The sequence below is a fragment of the Cygnus atratus genome, chromosome 1 (genome assembly GCF_013377495.2).
Source record: "Cygnus atratus isolate AKBS03 ecotype Queensland, Australia chromosome 1, CAtr_DNAZoo_HiC_assembly, whole genome shotgun sequence".
NCBI classification, from domain to species: Eukaryota; Metazoa; Chordata; class Aves; order Anseriformes; family Anatidae; genus Cygnus; species Cygnus atratus.
In genome coordinates, this window is record NC_066362.1 from 58,680,738 (window position 1) to 58,698,486 (window position 17,749).

Below are 17,749 nucleotides of genomic sequence, written 5' to 3' on the forward strand. Positions count from 1 at the left end.
GCTTGGTGACTATTCTGCAGTGTTTCTCTGCAGAATGCTGTACTTGTGCAGACTGTATTACATACACCACCGTGTATTTAGAGCACTGCTAGCAAGATGCAAAAGCACATTCCAACACACTGCAATATAATTCCTGATTTTATTGTGAAACAGAGATAAATTTAAGACAGGTTAAGAACCTCTGTATTACTGTAATGAAAAGAGCACCAGTTCTGAGGAAATACACATAAATTGCAATATTTAGTGAAACGGTCATTATATACTTAACTGTATTTTACACCTAGATAATCTAGTAGGTGCCTCTGTTCAAGAAGGAGAGACCTTTCCCTATCCCCAAATCAAACAGGATAGCGGTACAGTAGTTACGTACTACTATACCACCTAATCAGCAGTGCTAGTTACATGCTTCTGATGTTGCTGAAAAATAAAATTGAATTGTAACAAATCCCTGATACAAGATACTTTGAGCACCTGCAGGAAAATGTCCATGTAAACAGCAATACATGATACAGTACACATTAAATAACAGACAAGACAAATCCTATACCTTTTTGACAATATATTGAACAGCTTTATGCTGGAGCTAATCAACATAATCATAACGCACACTCCTTGATTTCAGACGCTCAGAATTAAGCCACATCATTTGGGAAGAAAACTGTAAACATCATGCCTGCCTGACAGCAGGGTGACAGCGTATGATCTCCGCGAGAGATGTTACAGCAGGATTACTGTCTATGCCAACTAGTTACACTCAATGCGTGGCAACTGTCAGTGGCTGTGAGGAAAGGATAAGACTGGTACAGGAACCTCTGACCAGCATGGACTGTGGAGATACTGTTTGTATCTGTTTTTCAAGTATGTGAAGCACCTTCTCTCATAAGATCATCAAAACTTGAATGTTTTGATCAGCTTATTGCTTTTACTTCATCTCTTCCTCACATAATAAAAGAGGGAAAGAAGATGATAGTTAGGCACAAGCATGGATTCTCATTTCTTTCTCAGGCCACAAGTATTGGCCAAAAGCGTGTATTATTTCCGCAAGTTCTAAAGAAGAGAGCTGTAGTTCCAACAGCTGACTTCTTGTTCATGGAACAGCTGCCCTTGTCTTCACCTTAGTATTTTTCACTTGTAAAAGTAATAAGAACACCCTCTAAGGTCTTACAGATTGAAGATAAATTAATGTTAAAAACAGTTAAATCACAATCTTCTTTCACCCTGTGCTAATTGTACCTGATAGAAATAACATGACTGTAGATATTTTTACAGGGAATATGGTCTTTCACTTCCCTGCAAATGTAACCTGTTCTCCTGCTAGAGGTCAGGTGAAGAGACTAATCACACAAGTGACTGAGAATTTAAATGCCACAGATTCAAGAACCACTGTTTTTTAAGGAATTCCAGTTCCTTACATCAGAATTTAAGGGGAAAATAGATGGAATGATAGGAACAACTTACCCTAAGACAGTTCGGCTAGAATATTTAAGGTCCTGTCATGCGTGACGCAATTTTTCCTCCCCAGCATTTTAACTTGAGATGTCTCTGCTCCCTTAACCCTGAATATGTTCCAATCACTAGACAGACAGACCTCTCTATTCCTGCCCTGGAAAATACTCAGTACTCACAGCTGCAGAACTTAACCTTCTGCACTTTTTAAGAAAGTAAAAGGAAGTCTTAAAAAGCACAATTTGTTTAACTGTGCATAATTAAAAACACCACTTCATGTAAGGTAAGGGTACACTTCCCATTTTCCCCTCTAGATATATAAAAGGACATTGAGGCATCAATAAAAAGTATACTGCTGTTCTTACTATTACATTACAATTCATGGAATAAAATTAACGCCGCAAAGAAATTGACACAATGGGAAAGCAATTTGTCAAAAACTGCAAGAAATGGCATACATTAAATATAAAACTCATATACAAAAAAGGCTAACTTTTTTTTAAAAAAGTTTCGACAGTTCCTTAAAATTACCTAGTTCATTGATTTGAGCCTACCACACACTTACTTTGGACTATAATAAAATAACTAAGGGAGATAAAATACTACTAAAATGCTTCAGTTGGAGAACCGAGGTACCAATCTTCACCACTGCATTAAAACTGCAGCATGTATGCATAGCTGAGAAGAAACAGCCCTTACGCACTGCTTCCCTCTGGTTCTTGTGTCATGTCAGCGTTGAACTCTGGAATCTGGTCTGCAAAGGACTGTGTCATCCACTGTCCATTAGGAACTTCACCAAAGGATGATGACCCCTCACAATACTGTGGATTGCCTGCTGATAGGAAACAAACAAAACAAAAATAATAACATAGAGATGAAAAAAATACAGTCGATTCCATCAACTAAAATAAAATAATTAAAAATAAAACACCCCCCCAAAACGTCACTACCCCTAAAGATATTTTCAGTTTCCATCTTTCCTTCTACTTTTCAGCTTCCTATTCAGACTCCAACTTATTTCCTTTGAGTGTCTACTTCTGTAGATCCAGATCATTCCCCCCCAGTTATATTTTCTTCATATCTTCTTTGAAGAGAGAATTTAAGGGTGGTGTATATGTAAATTATGAGTCTAAATGTTTAAAAGAATACTTATTTTGCAGTGTTTCCTATAAATAAAATTATTCTTCTCTAAGGGACATTCTCTTTGACAAAATAGGATAGACAATGCAAAAGTTCAATTTACAACATAAATGAGATAAGGACTAAAAATTCATGACTTCAGATGAAGGTGGCAGTTACTACTTCATAGTATCATAGAAGGGTTTGGGTTGGAAGGGACATTACAGACCACCCAGTTCCAACCCCCTGCCATGGGCAGGGACACCTCCCACCAGCCCAGGTTGCCCAAAGCCCCATCCAGCCTGGCGCTGGAACACCTCCAGGGATGGGGCATCCACAGCTTCTCTGGGCAACATGTTCCAGTGCCTCACCATCCCTGAGTAAAGAATTTTCTCTTAAAATCTAACCTAAATCTCCCCTCTTTTAATTTAAAACCATTCCTTTGTCCATTTTTTTATAAGCCCCCTTTAAGTTCTGAAAGGCCTCTGCCATTGTTTTTCATATTTTTTTTAATTACAGTTGGTAGTATTTTAGGAAGTAAAATTCCTGACTTCTTAGTTACAGTAAGATCACTACACTCATCTTTCTAGTCTTCATTCTGTTCTTCTTCGCTCCTTTCTTAATTTCCTTACAATTTTTTTCCAAAAATTGTCGGGACTGAAAATCACACTTTACTCAAGAAGTTGCATGAACTTCAAACACAGAAAACCTACAGATAGCGAAAATTTGTTTTTCTCCCACTCTTAAACTGCTTCCACACTAAAAGCTGAAGAATACCACACTGCCGTATGGTCTGGGTTTTGGTGACTGCCCACCCATGATGTAAAAATAGTAACGTTTGTCTTCAGATTATTCAAGGCAAACTGTATGGTCACTACACCAGCTATCCTAACACATTACATTATTTGGATGACACCATTCAAATACTCCTCCTTCATCTACCCCACCAGTAACGAAACAATCTCAGTTGTACTTTGTATTGTACTGTGATTTTATCTGTTTCACCATTCTCTGTCTTTGCTTTCCTTGCGAACGAAAAAAAAATGAAACTTTTGTCTGGAGAACATGGTGTGTTTATACAAAAGTCAATGCAATCGAAAATAGTGACTGTGAAAGTCACTAGTGACGTCTGTTTGTTACGTCCTGGGAGACAGAGTTTAGGAGAACAATTTCAAGTTGCAGATAAATGATTTTAAATGGAGAAAATGGCTTTTCTCCCCGCTCCCTCCCAGAAAGACTGCACAATCCCTCAGTTATATGAGTCTAACTGATGCTATACTTTAAATATATTGTATGAATTATGGAAGTGCTGAAAGGATAGAAAATTAAATGTATGGAATGGTTATAAAAAGCTATATATAATGGTTTACAGACCGAATGCCCCAAGCACCACTCCTTACCAGTTCCGTTTGAAGAGAAATTGCACTGTTCACTTTCATATGGTGCACGATCACAGTAAGCTCCTCCATATGCTGCTTCATAACCTGGATCATATTTTTCTTCTTTGACAGCCATTTTTTTAGCATCCTCTGCAGAAAGAGAAGACTTCAAGTATTAAGAATAAAAACGATCACTGAGCATTTTTATAAGATAACATTTGAAAAAAACAGCCACACATTTTACCAGGTAATTCCAGCTCCCCTTAGATAATTAAAGCTAAAAAGTGTAGAATCTCCAGCTCTATACCACGCAATTTAGGGTGGATGATGCATCTCCCCCCCCACTCCCCCATGATTTTTTTAATTTCCTTTTGCTTGTGCATCTGCTCGTTGTGTTGTATGTCATGCTACACCTTTATAAAGCACTAAGAAAATAAACACTATACCTTGTGCAAGTTGCAAGTCAAATGTGTACTGCACTTCCTGCACCTCTGTGTTTGGTGCAATGCCTTTCAGTTGATCCCTTAAGTCTTTTAGCTTTATGTAATAATGAACCTTATCTTGCGCACGAGGAAACTGAGCACATCTTGCACTGGATGATGGCATAACATAGCAGAGCTTGAGACACAAAGCAAGAAAAATAGCATTACTGGTCCCTGAATTATTAGCTAATATATAATGCATCAAGAATAACTCAACAGTTAAGCTCATGTTATTGTTTTAAACCTTTGTACAAACATCAGCTAATGCTGAAGGTGGTTCTGGGAGAGGATAAAAGGAGCCCGGGACAGGATAAAAAGAGCCCTTCATTTTTCCCGGCCAGCTAAATGTCTTTTCCTAAAGACAGAGGCTGATTATCAGCTGTTGAAGCTAGGACAATTCTCACCACTTGATTATGTGCTGCAGGAGAGGTAGTACAAGTGTGTGTTACAATACTTAAAATTTACAAGTATATGCCTGAGAGTGTAGCACACGGCAGAGCTCTCTGAGCAAGTGGAGTTTGGAGCCAGAAAGTCCACAGAGGAGTACGTGCTAGTATGCAAAAACCCCACCCCAGTGAGAAAGGCATCACGGGTTAATTAGCCTTGCTTCTTGGCCAAGTACGTCTGCATCACGCTTGCCAGGGTTTGAAATTCTGGAGTCAGCATGGGTGAAGCCAATTTAAGTGTCTCTGTCTCTGCCAACAGCCCTTTCTAAAGGCTTGAAGTTAGTTCAGAAAGAAGGAATTGTATCCAGTACATTTATTACAGTGCAGTATTTATGAACAAGTGCTTGTAAATAGGATTATTTATCTTTTACAAATACTACTTAAGAAGGAAGCATTTTATCACCAACAGCTCTTTAGGCTCTAATGACAACACTCCACCATTAGAACAGGACAGCTTGGACTTGAAGCACTAGTGATTTGGGATAGATAGAAAAACAACCCAAAAGTTTGAACTGAACAGGCAATGAAGCTTTGGAATAAGCTGCCTGGGCAGGTAGTGCAATCGCCTTTGCTGGAGGTTTGTAAGAGCAGGTTAAACAAACCTATTTGTGATGATACATAGCTGGTCTCTTGAGATACCTTCCAGCAGCAGATGTCTGTGATGAATGAGGTATTTTCCAGCGCTAGATGTCTATGATTAATGCACTCTTCATCAAGATGTACTTTAAGTGTCCAACTTAATTTTAAGCTGCAAATCAGCTTAAGAAGACTGAGTCTGATTAAACTGCTTGGGCATGCCCAGAGCAGCAGTGCTGTAGGGTGGAACAGCACAACAATGGACTTGCTATTCTTTCTCCCCTACTGTGGCACTACTAGCACCACAGTCATGTTCAGTATCAAAACCCAGTGACAGCATACAGAGAATTGGACACAGATAATCAGATCAAAGTAGATGATGGTTACAAGGGCATGCATATTTTATTCATATTTTAAATACTCCTCAGAGAATGAGCTAACCTATTAGCCATAACATACAATTTCCTAAATAAAATCTGTAAGTCTGATGAAGCTATATGAAAGATGTGTCTGAAAGTTGCCCAATCCCACTTTCTCTGTTTAAGTAAAAGCCTTTCGCATTCCTTGTACTTTGGTCAAACTTTGACATTACTGTAATTGGGGGTAAGCCCTAAGATTTCATTGCTTTTGAAATAACCCAAATGGAGTGCTCTGCTGTTGTTCTTCAGTATCAGTACTTACAGTTTCTGTATCTGGCACCTTGTGTGGCTGCAATCCAAATTCCAAGTTCTTAACTTTTATTCCAAAAACTTCTCTACTAAAAATTTCATAAATACCTAAAAATGAGAAGATGACGGTATGAGTGGACAAAAAAAAAAAAAAGCCACGGACAGAACAAACTCATTCAAAGTTAAGATTCTCACATTTTCCATTGAAAGCTGCTATACGAGGTTTATACTTTTGTAATTTCTGCATCAGAATTCGCCCTCCTTCCCGAAACTCTTTACTAAAAGAGAAGGTAAAAAAAAAATCATTCAAAATTATAACTATTAATTCATTAACAAGTGTGACATTCTCCTGTGTTATCCTACCTGGAGAGGTCTTTGCTTCCAGGTGTTGTCCTCTCCACCATGTTTGTAAATCCAATGCCGTATTTATGTGGTAAGGTGTGGTCATCCATATGGTTCAGCTGTTCATTGCTTAGACCAGACATGAAGAGACACTTCCCTGAGAAGTAGGAAGATATGTATTTGCCTTTAAAAACAAACATACAAAAACAAACAAACAAAACCAAAACCAACACATACCACCAATAAAAAACCCTCGACTACCAACACAGAGTACTGGAGTGCTACAGGAAGAGTCTATGTTAACAGAGCATCAGCTAATTTGGGGATGACTATTGCCCTATCTATAAAGGTTTAAAATAACTAAACTTACTTTACCTATTCCAAGAGGACAGAAAATGCCCAGTGAGCAACAGGACTCCCCCACCACAATCGCTGGTATGGAAAGCAGACTTACACTCCAGAAGCTCAGTATGGAGCTTTACATTTTGTAAATCACTTACAAAGGGTATGAATATGGATTTTGAGGGAAAGATGTGACGAATACAAGGAGCGTTGGTTTTGTTTTACATCTTTGTAATTGCTTCTTCTGCTGGGCCCTCTCCAACAGAACGTGTTAACATCTTATATCAACAGTTAATGTAAAAAAGTATAGCTTGTGTGATGTACAGTGCCAATCTCTTAAGGACAAATTAAGCACAGGTAGTTCTTAATGATCCAAGAAACTTACAAATGCTTGGATTTGTCAGAGCATGTATATCTGGTCTGCTTCTTGGTAAAGAACACTAGAAAAAAATAACCAAGCCTGATTTACTGGTCTGCTGGATACCCGAAGCATTTTGGCTGGAGTATCACAGGGCTACAAATTAGCCTACGGGGAACTCCCTACTACCACAGGTAGAATGACTCCCACTACGCAAACCAGAGTATTCAACAGAGTTCAGGTATGAGAACGTGCTGCAGAAAATGTTACTTAAACAGAAAAACACACAGGAAAAAAAAAACAAACAACTGTGTGGAGAATTGAGTACGCTAGTATGCCTACTGGGAAAAGGCAGTGGTTGTTGCTTTTTCATAAGTTAGAAAGCTTGTTTAGCAGAAATGAGTAAATGCAAGAAGAAGAGGGTTTGCTGAAACACTTTCTGGGGAAAACGCACGTAGTCTTATTCTGTATCAGAAGCTGATGCCTACTGACTTAACCTTGGTAACTCAAGTACTAGCAATTTAATTTTTTTATTTCTTATGTTGCACACTAACACACTAAGAAGTTATTTACTAACATAACCTGTTAAACTGCGTTTACCTGACAATTCTAAACCTGCATTGAAAGTCACTGATTACTCCTCTTTTACTTCATTCCTTTTTACGTACGCTGTTTGTCAGAAAGTTACGGCATTTAAATCAATCCCAGCGTTAAAAGCAAAATCCCGCTCTCTACCCAATAAACCCCAAACTGGTTTAAAGTGCCACAAGTTCTAACAGGGTTCTGCAAGTTCTATAAAAATATGGGAAAATAAAAAACTTATGGAAATAGTTAAAAAGAAAGGAAAATTAAAAACTTACAAAAATGGTTTCCAGGTCCAGGATAATGATGTCCTTTGTAAGCTGCCATCAAGCCAGGGTTTATGCCAATCTACAAACCAAGATACCAGACTGTTTTAACGATTAGAACATGGCTTTCTAGTCAAAAATGTAATCAAGTTACAGCCAGGAAGCTTATTCAATTCTCTGAAGTTACTGTCAATAAACAAAACCATGTTATTGATATCTTCCATCGTTAGTTTAAAAAATTGACAATTTTAGAGCAGGGTCTCGTTTAGAGGTACAATGTCAAAGGAGCAGCTCGTGGCATGTATTTTATAACCACTGGTGTAGCACTTCCAGTAAATTGTCAAGTAATGGTCTTTCATGACTATGTAGTATACGTAAGCCTTAGACTTCTTAGAAATTCGAATTATATTTCTATTAATTTTAACAGAAAATGCAAAGCAGCTATACACACAGGAAGCAGTTTCGATACTTTATCTTGCAAGATCTTGCCGTGTAAGTAATACAGATGAGCATGCAGAAGGAACGTAAGTCACAACCACTGTGAGTGGATTGTAAGTGACAACGCAGAGCACTTCTGCCAGGTCTTTGTGAGCTACTTACTATTACGATGTCCAGATCGAAGGTCAGAATATCAGGTAAAGTCTTGGTCAGAAGTTCAGCTTCAGATACACCATTAAAGCGGTCCACTTTTCTTTTGACTTTAAAAGTATCTGTGATCTTCTCCTGTTTGCCTTTTGACTTAGTCGGTTTTTCTTTTTTAGCAGCAGGCTTTTTGGGTTGCTTTGGCTCAGTTGCTTTGGCTTTTCTCTTCCTTCCTCCTTTTTTAACTTCTGAAACACAGCAAATATATTTTCTGTACGTTTCTAATGCTGCAGCATGGACGTTCAGATAGACTGAACTGAATGCATGAATACAAAAAGAAATCAAACGGAAATTTGCCTTCAAAATTTAAGAACTTAAACAATTACCAGATGAATTTCAGTTTTCCAGGCTCAGCACGGAACCATCTTGCGCGTCTCTGCGCCACAGGCACACACTCTATTCACATGCAACTACACTGACTTAGGATACAAGCAAAGAATAATCTCTTGGCTAGGTTATGTTGCTACATGCTGTATGCAACAATCTTTTGGAAATAGTTTCATTTCTTTTGGAGAATATGCCAGAGCATGAAATCTTAGCATTCCAAGCAATGCTAAACTAAATCACAGTCTACTGTTCACTCTTCAGCTTTCAAATATGAAAGTTTGTTATGGATTACATATCAAAGAAACCAAACTGCACACCAAGAGCAATAGGTCTGAAATATTACCTAGAGTGTAAGGTATAAACTTGTCAGAGAAACAAACACAGGAACTGAACACTGCATAAGCTATTCACAATTTATCATTTACAGAATAGATACAGCCCAGTGCATCATATAGCAAGGTAACGTATGAGAGCTTATAGGTCTCGATTTGAAGGAGTGACACCAAACATTAATTTTTATTTACAAAATGCAAACATAAAGTAGTCACTACCCGCTCAATTGAAATTTCCTTGTCTTCTGGCCCCTTAAGCTTGGAGATTGAAACAGCACAGGTAATAGTCACACTATGAACCTAGAAATCACTCTTTATGAATAGAGATCTATCTTTGTTCATTAATAATGTCAAGTTGCAGAACACCACTTGAAAATAGGGAAACTTACTTGGCAGCAATCAGCAAAGAGCCAAAGTAATCTATTAATTTAAAATTGAGACTCCATCATATTTTCAGTTTCTAGATGATATTCTCCCTCAGAAAACAAATATGATGGATACTGAGGCACTGCCCTCAGCCTGCTAACTTTTTTGGGGCTGTTTTTGTTTGCAGTCAGCTTTCTTGCAAGAAGCAGGACAAAAGCCACGTGAAATTCCCACCACACCCTTGGAGCAACTGCTTAGGAAAGCTATAGTAACAGTCCTCCAGCGAGTTGAGTCACAACGAAGGAGAAACGAGAAAGGTGCAGACTTGGTGAGGCACGTAAGCAGCTTTTCTTTCCTATCCCTTGTAGAACTAGGAGGTTTTCACGTAATGGCAAAATGCAAGAGTGTCATCCAGCTCAGAGCAGTTGAAGTATTTCAAATGAGGCAGGATAAATTCTCCTAACTGTCAAGCTGGTAAGACACCTACCAACCAGACACTGTCATGAAAGATGAACCGCCCGGCCACAATGCCAGGGCAGCCTTTCAGAGGGCAATCCTGAATGTTTTCCTTTTTTTTTTTTTTTTCTTTTTTTAAATCGCAGCACGCAGTTGGACATCGAATCTTTGCCTTTCATACATGCTCCTGCAGATTTCACAGATACCTGGTAAATTTGCAAGCCCTGACTTCCAAGGCTTTATTCAGCTTCCAATTTTTGCAAAAAAATATTAGTGAACAGCTTAATAACACAAGGTTACAGTCATCTAAAAATACTTGAAAGTACAGTCCCTGTGTTCATGGTAACTCACATTATTCCAGGAATAAAGCTGCAAAAGAAGCCTTACCATACAGGACGTGGGATGCATGCTAACTGTAGTGAGTAATGCAGTGAATAAACTCAGCAGTCCCATCTATTTAAAAACAGAGGTTTCTTCCAGGATTTCACCTGGCCAAGCATTACAACTTACAAAGAAAAAATGAAGCTTATCAAAGGACGCACGTAAGCAAGCAATGTCACTGCATGAATTGGCTGCTGTATTGCTTTGGTACAGAGAGCTCTGACCATCTAGGTATTAAAAGCAAGACTAAACTCTGCGTTCATATTTGCTGCAGAATCAGAATTTAAGCATGGCAGAAACCACTGCCTTTTTATGTGGTAAAGAGCAAGCATAAGAGTAACAAGGGTTCTTTCCTTGGCAAGGTTACTGTGAAATCTAACTCCACAAAACCTTAGTGAGGGAAAAGAAAGGCAATGCACAAGTGCATAAAATACAGAACTTGTGTAATACACGGGACTGTTTCCAGCATTTTTTTGCATTTGTTTAAATAAGACTCACTGAAACAAACAAACAAACAAACAAACATTTAGTGTCTTAGCAATTCAGTATTTGTGGTTGCAACACACTAAACCACCAGTTAAACAAATATTTCAAACAAACAATATCATACTGTATTTCTCTGGCAGAAATTAAAATAAATAAATAAATTTCAACTTAGCCTGGAAAAAAGAAAACTTCCTTCTCTAACATAATACCAAAAGCCATGAAGTCAGCTAAAAACGATACATTTACCCACTGAAGCAAAAGCCTGCTTTTCCTGGAACAAGATAATTTTGTGAGACTGAACAATGCGAATACTATGACTGGGTTTTCTTCTTAGCTTCTTCCTTGTTTGATAACTAATGTTACTAGAAGAATACAATTAACCAAATACTTTCTCAAAGAGCACCAAGAAAAGGAAATCCAACAGCTCTAAAGAAGCTGTTTATCGAGACCAATACAGACATACGTTTTTTCCAACAACTCCTAACATTTTTGCTTACTTAGTGTAGCCCAGTCAAACTACCTTTAGGAGGTTCCTGAGCAAATTCTGGCTCTGGCATGCCCTCTACAGTCGGCTGCTCAGTCATGATTTCCATGTTAGGCGGCGCTGTCATCATTTGGTGGAACGGAAACGTGTAAAAAGCTTGAGCTTGCTGAAGGTACGCGTAATATCTTTAAAGGGGAGAAAAAAAGAGGCATGACCCATCAACGACTTAGAAATTTAGTGATATAACTGCTCTACTAACAAGGCAGTACATTACACAAATCCATTAAGCAGCCCAGCTGCTTAGCAGATAGGAGGTGACACTGCACCCAACACTAACAGTCCAGTTCTCTGAAAGCACAGAGATTTCCCCTAACACTGGAAAATAACAGTGTGCAGCACACATTAACCAGCCCGACTGTCCACCGAACAACTCACAACAGAATGGAGTTAAAACTCTTTGGCCTTTAAGTTTCCCAACTTTTAGATTTCTTAATTCTACATCGGTTACTTTATCTGATGTGACAGTGAATGGATGGACGAGTCATTTTGGGCTACGGAAAATTACAAGTACACAAATCATCAGTTACAGTGCAGATTATTAAAGGGCTTTAACAAAGAGCGTGGCAGACGCTGTCCAGTTATCCCACACTGGATCCCAACGTAAATATTGCTCTTATTTGACGTGGAAGTGCTCACACACACAGATTCAATCTCCATCTATGCACACAGACATCTTGCTATATACAGCTTTTTTGTGCCATGTATTTATTAGACACATGCAGCCCTCAAACCCTCAAATAAGCTTCTGCTTCATACTGTCGTTCCCTTGTGCCTATGTAGCCACCTTGTCCATGGATTACATGGCAACACAAATACATTGAACAGATTGCATGAACATTAGATTTTCAAGAAATATTTTTATGAAAGTTATTCAAAAATTATTTGATGTTTTTATTAGGTATATAGAAATAACTCAAAGGCCACCCTTGCAATGTGAAGGGACCATTCTCTATTACACAATGGATATTTAAGAATTTTTAATAACCCCACTGTCAGTCAGATTTAGGCCGGAGCAGCCCACAGGTGTGCCATCAGGCCACTAACTGTGACCCAAACACCTGCCCTGAATCACGGAGAATAAATTTGAACTTAGGCCACCCAGATTTCTGGGGGGCTATCTGGCAAAGTCACAGGGGATGTTCTGAGCATAGTATAGCCCTCAGTAGCTGGCACAGTTGCATTTTATATAAAATACCAAAGCAGTTACTGAACCAAACAAGACAGATTTCCAGATTTGCAACAGGGATCACAGTCAAGAGACGAAGAGTCTGGTTCATAATGCCCTAAGTGCCTAATTCCACAGAGCAAAGCGGCGAGAGAGACGTGAAGTGAGAGCGACACGAAGGCGTCTAAGCCAAGGACGGCCTCTAACAAGATGTCTCCTTGTAACGCACGTCTTATTACTGGAAACATTAATGAAATCCCCTTCCTGTAAAGGAATTGCCATTACAGGGAAGCTCCCTTTAAACGAGAGGCCTCGCACCGTACGGCAGCCAGGCCCTCCAACGCTTGGTGACGAGATGAAAGCCTCCCTCTACCCTGCCGGGAACCCTTCAGCCCGCTTCCCCTGGTCCCCGGCGCTTTGTTCTCGCTGTCTGCGTCGCGGGACGTTCAACAAACCACACGTCCCCTCCCCTCCCCGCCACCGGCCCGGGAAGGGAAGGGAAGGGAAGGGAAGGGAAGGGAAGGGAAGGGAAGGGAAGGGAAGGGAAGGGAAGGGCGCCGCTACCTGCCCAGCTCCTCGGCCTCCCCGCCCGGCCCCGGAGCGCCGCCGGCGGCCATGGGGCTATTGTCCGCGCCGGCCGCCCCCCGCCGCCCCCTGCCCGCCGCCCGCTCCCCGCCCGCCCCGACCTGGAAGCGGTCGCTGTGCCCGGTGCCGCGGCGGCCCCGTCCCCCTGACGCGCATCCTGCGCGCCCGCCCCGCTCCGCTCCGCTCCGCTCCGCCCCGCCCCGCCCCGCCGCCATGCCCGCCGGCGTGCCCTGGCCCACCTACCTGAAGACGCTGGCGGCCAGCCTGCTGGCCATGCTGGCGGGGGCGGAGGTGGTGCACAGGTACTACAGGCCCGACCTCGTGAGTGCTCCCGGGGCTCCGGGGATAGGGGGCGGCCGGGCTGAGGGGTGCCCCCGCGGGGGCTTCCTGCCGGGCTGGGACCGCGGCTCTGCCGTGGGGCTCTGTGGTGGTTTGTTGGGAAGGGCGTACAGAAGGGGAACGGGGAAGGGGGTGGAAGCAGGGCTTTCTCCCGCCCCGCTAATGAAGATGACCGATGCTTCTCATTAGGAAGTGGCAGACCGAGCACCCCCGGGGGTACCGGTGGTCGGTTTGGTCTCTTAAAGGCCTTAGAACTTGCAGTCGTGTCAAAATATAAGCAATGATGCCACTCTTCTCACGGATAAGTAAAAGGATACGCGTTTTTAATAATAGAACTTTATTAGAGGTAAATAGGCACATATTAAGAATGATCTATATCCCTTTAAACTAGCAAGAATTTTAATTAAGGAGGAAAGATATTTAAAATGTCATCTGTTTCCCTTTCAAAATGTAATCTCATCCATTTAATTTATAAAAACAAAACACTAGAAGCAGTGAGACTTATTTTTCCTCTTGGTGACAGAAAAATATTTACAGAAACTTCACCTGGTGCTTTAAAGCTATGCTAGACACCTCCACCAAGCTTACTCTCCCAAATGGCAAAGAGCAGCTTTGTGCCTTTAAACAGCCTGTGCTTCCTTCCTCCTTTTACTACAAGTGTGTTTTGCTACTTTGAAATAGAAGTCAAATTACAAAAAGGTAATAGGTTAATTTTCAAGATGTTTTGCTTGTAAAAAATATTATACTCTGCTCAAAAATGAGGGAGATGTGATGACAATTTGTATGTTTTGGATATAATGCCATCTCCTACGGGGTATGTTAATGTACTGTTTTATGAAGGAGATGTAATGACAATTTGGATATAATGCCATCTCTTACAGGGTGTTAATGTATTGGTTTTGTGAGTTTAGTTTTTCTTCTGCTACAGCACTGACATCTTTCTGTTTTTAACAGAGTATACCTGAAATACCTCCTAAGCCTGGAGAGCTGAGAACAGAACTGTTGGGTGTAAAAGCAAGATCGAGCAAAGCTGAAACATCCCAGCACTGACCACGCTTTACTTATGTTATGAAAACTCGAACTGATAAAGCATTTGTTCAACTATCTCGACTGTAGAAATCCACATGAAATATTCTTTATGCTTTTTTGTTTCACTGAAGTAGAGTTACAGGCAGCATACATTGTAAATAAACGTGTGATGAATACTGTCGGAAGTCCAATCAGTTGTTTACCAAAGAGCGTATGATTTTTAGTCTTGATTTGCAGTGTAAATATCCTCCAAAATAAAAGATGTGAATTCACATTGACCGTGTCTGATGGAGTTTGAAGCTTTTCAGCTGATGCCCTGCTTTTGGTATAGGTAGAATTAATTTTCTTCATAGAAATTTACATGATGCTGTGTTCTGGATTTTTGATGAAAATAGCAGCAATAACACGGATGTTATATAGTTGTTGCAGAGCAGTGCCTGCACAGAGGCAAGGTCTCCTCAGCTTCTTGTGCTGCCCTGCCAGCGAGGAGGCTGGGGATGCACCAGGAGCTGGGACGGGACACAGCCAGGGCAGCTGGCCCAAGGGATAGCCTATGCCCTGTGATGCCCTCAAATTTAAAACTGGAGGGGAAAGAAGTGTGTGAACAGAGTGATGGCCTTTGTCTTCCCAGGAAGCTGTTATGCAAGAGCCCTGCTTTCCTGTAAATGGCTGACAACTGCCTGCTGAGGGGAAGCAGCAACTGAATGCCTTTCTTGGCTTTGCTTGGGGGCATAGCTTTTACTTGACCTACCCAACTGTCTTTATCTCAACCCCTGAGTTTCCTAACCTTTACCTCTACCATTCTCTCCCCCTTCCCATGGGGCTACTCAGGGAACAGCTGTGTGGTGCCCAGCTGCCTGCCAGGGTTAAACCACAACAGCTGATGAACAAGTGTAGGAAGCTAGAGAAACGTGAAAACATTAAAAAAAAAATCAAACTTTTATTGCCACTCATTAGCCCTAATGAGTGTCTGTTCTTCTGTAATAGAACCCCAACTGACTGTTGGCACTTACCATCTTGCTACACTATGACAATAGTTTTGTTCTATGCAATACAGAACCTAGTACAGTAAATTATGGCATGAACAAATAAAGACTCCTTACAGCTGCACTTCTTGTACAGGACTAATGCTGGTTAACTGCTGTTACAGCGGCTTTGTCTGTATTACTGACAGGAAATCTATTTTGGTCCACTCGGTTGCATTAGTTAAAATAGAACAAATATGTGCAGGTAACAGCAAAATTGTTTGTACTCCATGTGGGCATCTTCTGTTTATGTATTGACTGCTTTTGAACAAAACTAAGTGCAGGTTTACCTTTCAGTCCTCAGGCTCTCCACAAAATTCTTGCATGAGGAACTCAAGAAGATACACCAAGTCAGCGTACCACGAGGATGGTGTGCCAACCCCTTTTTGAACAGTATGCAGCAGAGCATGTGAAGGCTGGTAATTGCTTTCCCTTGACAAAGGCACAGGTTTCAACCTCAAATCTCACTCACATTTGACTTGGGGAAAAGAGAACCGCAGGCTGGCAGATGATTCATATAAGGAAAAAAAAAAAAAGCTCAGTTCTGGTGACTGTGCTCTGCTGTACCTATACAGTGTTTAGATTGCTAACTGTAGACCTCAACGTCTTTGAGAACCAGAGAACAGCTTATTGAAGACAGATGAGGCACTTTGGCAATATTTTGTTCTTGCTCTGAATATGGGTAACTGAAAACCACTGTTGTTTCTCTTTAAAGTGACGGGATTCACCACCCCTTACCCAATTTACTTACAGTTTGTCAGACTATCGCCTCTTTCATTCTGCTGCTGACTCTGACATTAGATGGATTCTACTTCAGAACAAAATTTGCTGCAGCCTTTAATCACAAATTCATTTCTTCCAAACGCATCCTGCTTCTAGTGGAAACTGAGCAACAAGGAACATGTTTTAGCACTGAGGGAACCACTCTTGAGTGCCCAGCTAGTAGCAGCAAAGGTGCCAGTGCGCCAGGTTTGAGTAGCAGTTACTGCCCAGAATCAGTACAACTACAGCAGTGAAAAAAAACACAACTCCGTATGACTGCAAGACACTTCTTCAGCAGTGACACTGTTTCACAAAGTTGACGAAAAGTTACAACTGCGAGTTTGTGCCTATTAATAGCAAACACTTGTCACTCCAGGCTAAATAAAGCAGCTGGACCACAGCCATGCTGCACATGATAAGTCTCAGCTGAGGAAGATGAAGAAGCACAAAGCATGACTCCAAAGTGTGCTCTTTATTATTTTTGAAACGGAATCAGATAGGGCATCCTGTAACCAGTCAATGCCTTCTGAACTCCAGCCATGGAACAGAGCAAAGGTTGTGTTGTTTGAAGTTTGTAAGGAATAAACAGAAAAGAATTCCATAGCAAACAATCCTACACCTCTGCTAACATTCCTACCAGGTTTCTGAGCTGCAAAACCAGACAGCAGGCCTAAGCCACATCTGCTACTCAGGCTGGTCAAGCATAGATAAGATGGGCATGCGTACTTTTAATGCATTCAAGGATTTACTTCGTATTTCAAGCTTCATATAGTGACTCTGGAACATTACAAGTTATTTTAGGGAATATTAAATGAAAATCTTAGAAGCAGTTAATTGCTACAAAACACATGCCTTAAAAATGGTGCTCTTGCCCTATTCAAGAACTTACTAACAAAGGACTGCTGCTATTACAGCTGATGCTGCTACCTGCTAAACAACTCAAGAGTTGGACCACTCCTTACACAACTTTGTGTATTAAAGACGCTTCAGCAGTGAACCCCCATCCCAATTAAGCTCCTCTTCCAGGAAGTCTCTAACAGCATACTTTAATAAACAAACTCTGTACCCATGAATAAACCCTAATTATTTGGGCAACACAACCTAGTAAAAATAAATGGGAAGACAAGCTTTTTACCTCAGTATTTAGGTACCTTCACCTAATTACAGGTGATTTCACCAAAGATCATGAGACTTAAATTTCCCTCTTTTGTCTGCCTAGTTAACAAGAGTGGTTCTCAAGCAGGAGCAGTACTTAAACAACCCTATGTACTTTCACAGAAGGCAAATAAAGATCAATGTAAACT

At 40.7% G+C, this 17,749-nt stretch overlaps 2 protein-coding genes across 5 annotated transcripts; one reads left to right on the forward strand and one right to left on the reverse strand.

The window, feature by feature from the left end:
* Positions 1–121: 121 nt before the first annotated feature.
* On the reverse strand, positions 122–13,453 carry TDG (thymine DNA glycosylase). 4 transcript variants are annotated; one of them, XM_035564213.2, is made up of 10 exons: positions 13,392–13,448; positions 11,517–11,665; positions 8,607–8,836; positions 8,019–8,088; positions 6,480–6,615; positions 6,312–6,394; positions 6,130–6,224; positions 4,391–4,562; positions 3,966–4,094; positions 122–2,281 (listed from the first exon to the last, which is right to left on the reverse strand). In XM_035564213.2, exons 2-10 carry the CDS (start codon positions 11,608–11,610, stop codon positions 2,142–2,144), a joined length of 1,149 nt encoding a protein of 382 aa, XP_035420106.1. In that variant the 5' UTR covers positions 11,611–11,665; positions 13,392–13,448; the 3' UTR covers positions 122–2,141. The 4 variants fall into 4 exon arrangements, with proteins under 4 accessions (XP_035420106.1, XP_035420121.1, XP_050564187.1 ...); XM_035564228.2 differs by having other exon boundaries at positions 123–2,278; positions 13,392–13,453; XM_050708230.1 differs by lacking the exon at positions 13,392–13,448 and adding an exon at positions 13,270–13,351 and having other exon boundaries at positions 1,223–2,281.
* Positions 13,450–14,932, forward strand: LOC118256896 (protein BRAWNIN). Its single transcript, XM_035564280.2, has 2 exons — positions 13,450–13,611; positions 14,584–14,932. Exons 1-2 carry the CDS (start codon positions 13,504–13,506, stop codon positions 14,677–14,679), a joined length of 204 nt encoding a protein of 67 aa, XP_035420173.1. The 5' UTR covers positions 13,450–13,503; the 3' UTR covers positions 14,680–14,932.
* Positions 14,933–17,749: the final 2,817 nt, after the last annotated feature.

Bases quoted from the DNA above. Each gene is read 5' to 3' on its own strand.
- TDG (XM_050708230.1), bottom strand. From the start codon at position 13,322: ATGGCCGCCGGCGGCGCTCCGGGGCCGGGCGGGGAGGCCGAGGAGCTG. The intron at 4,563-6,129 runs GTAAGTACTGAT...TTGTGTCTCAAG, and splicing joins AGGTGCCAGATACAGAAACT to CTCTGCTATGTTATGCCATC. The intron at 4,095-4,390 runs GTATAGTGTTTA...CTCTTTCTGCAG, and splicing joins TGACTTGCAACTTGCACAAG to AGGATGCTAAAAAAATGGCT.
- LOC118256896 (XM_035564280.2), top strand. From the start codon at position 13,504: ATGCCCGCCGGCGTGCCCTGGCCCACCTACCTGAAGACGCTGGCGGCC. The intron at 13,612-14,583 runs GTGAGTGCTCCC...TGTTTTTAACAG, and splicing joins GGTACTACAGGCCCGACCTC to AGTATACCTGAAATACCTCC.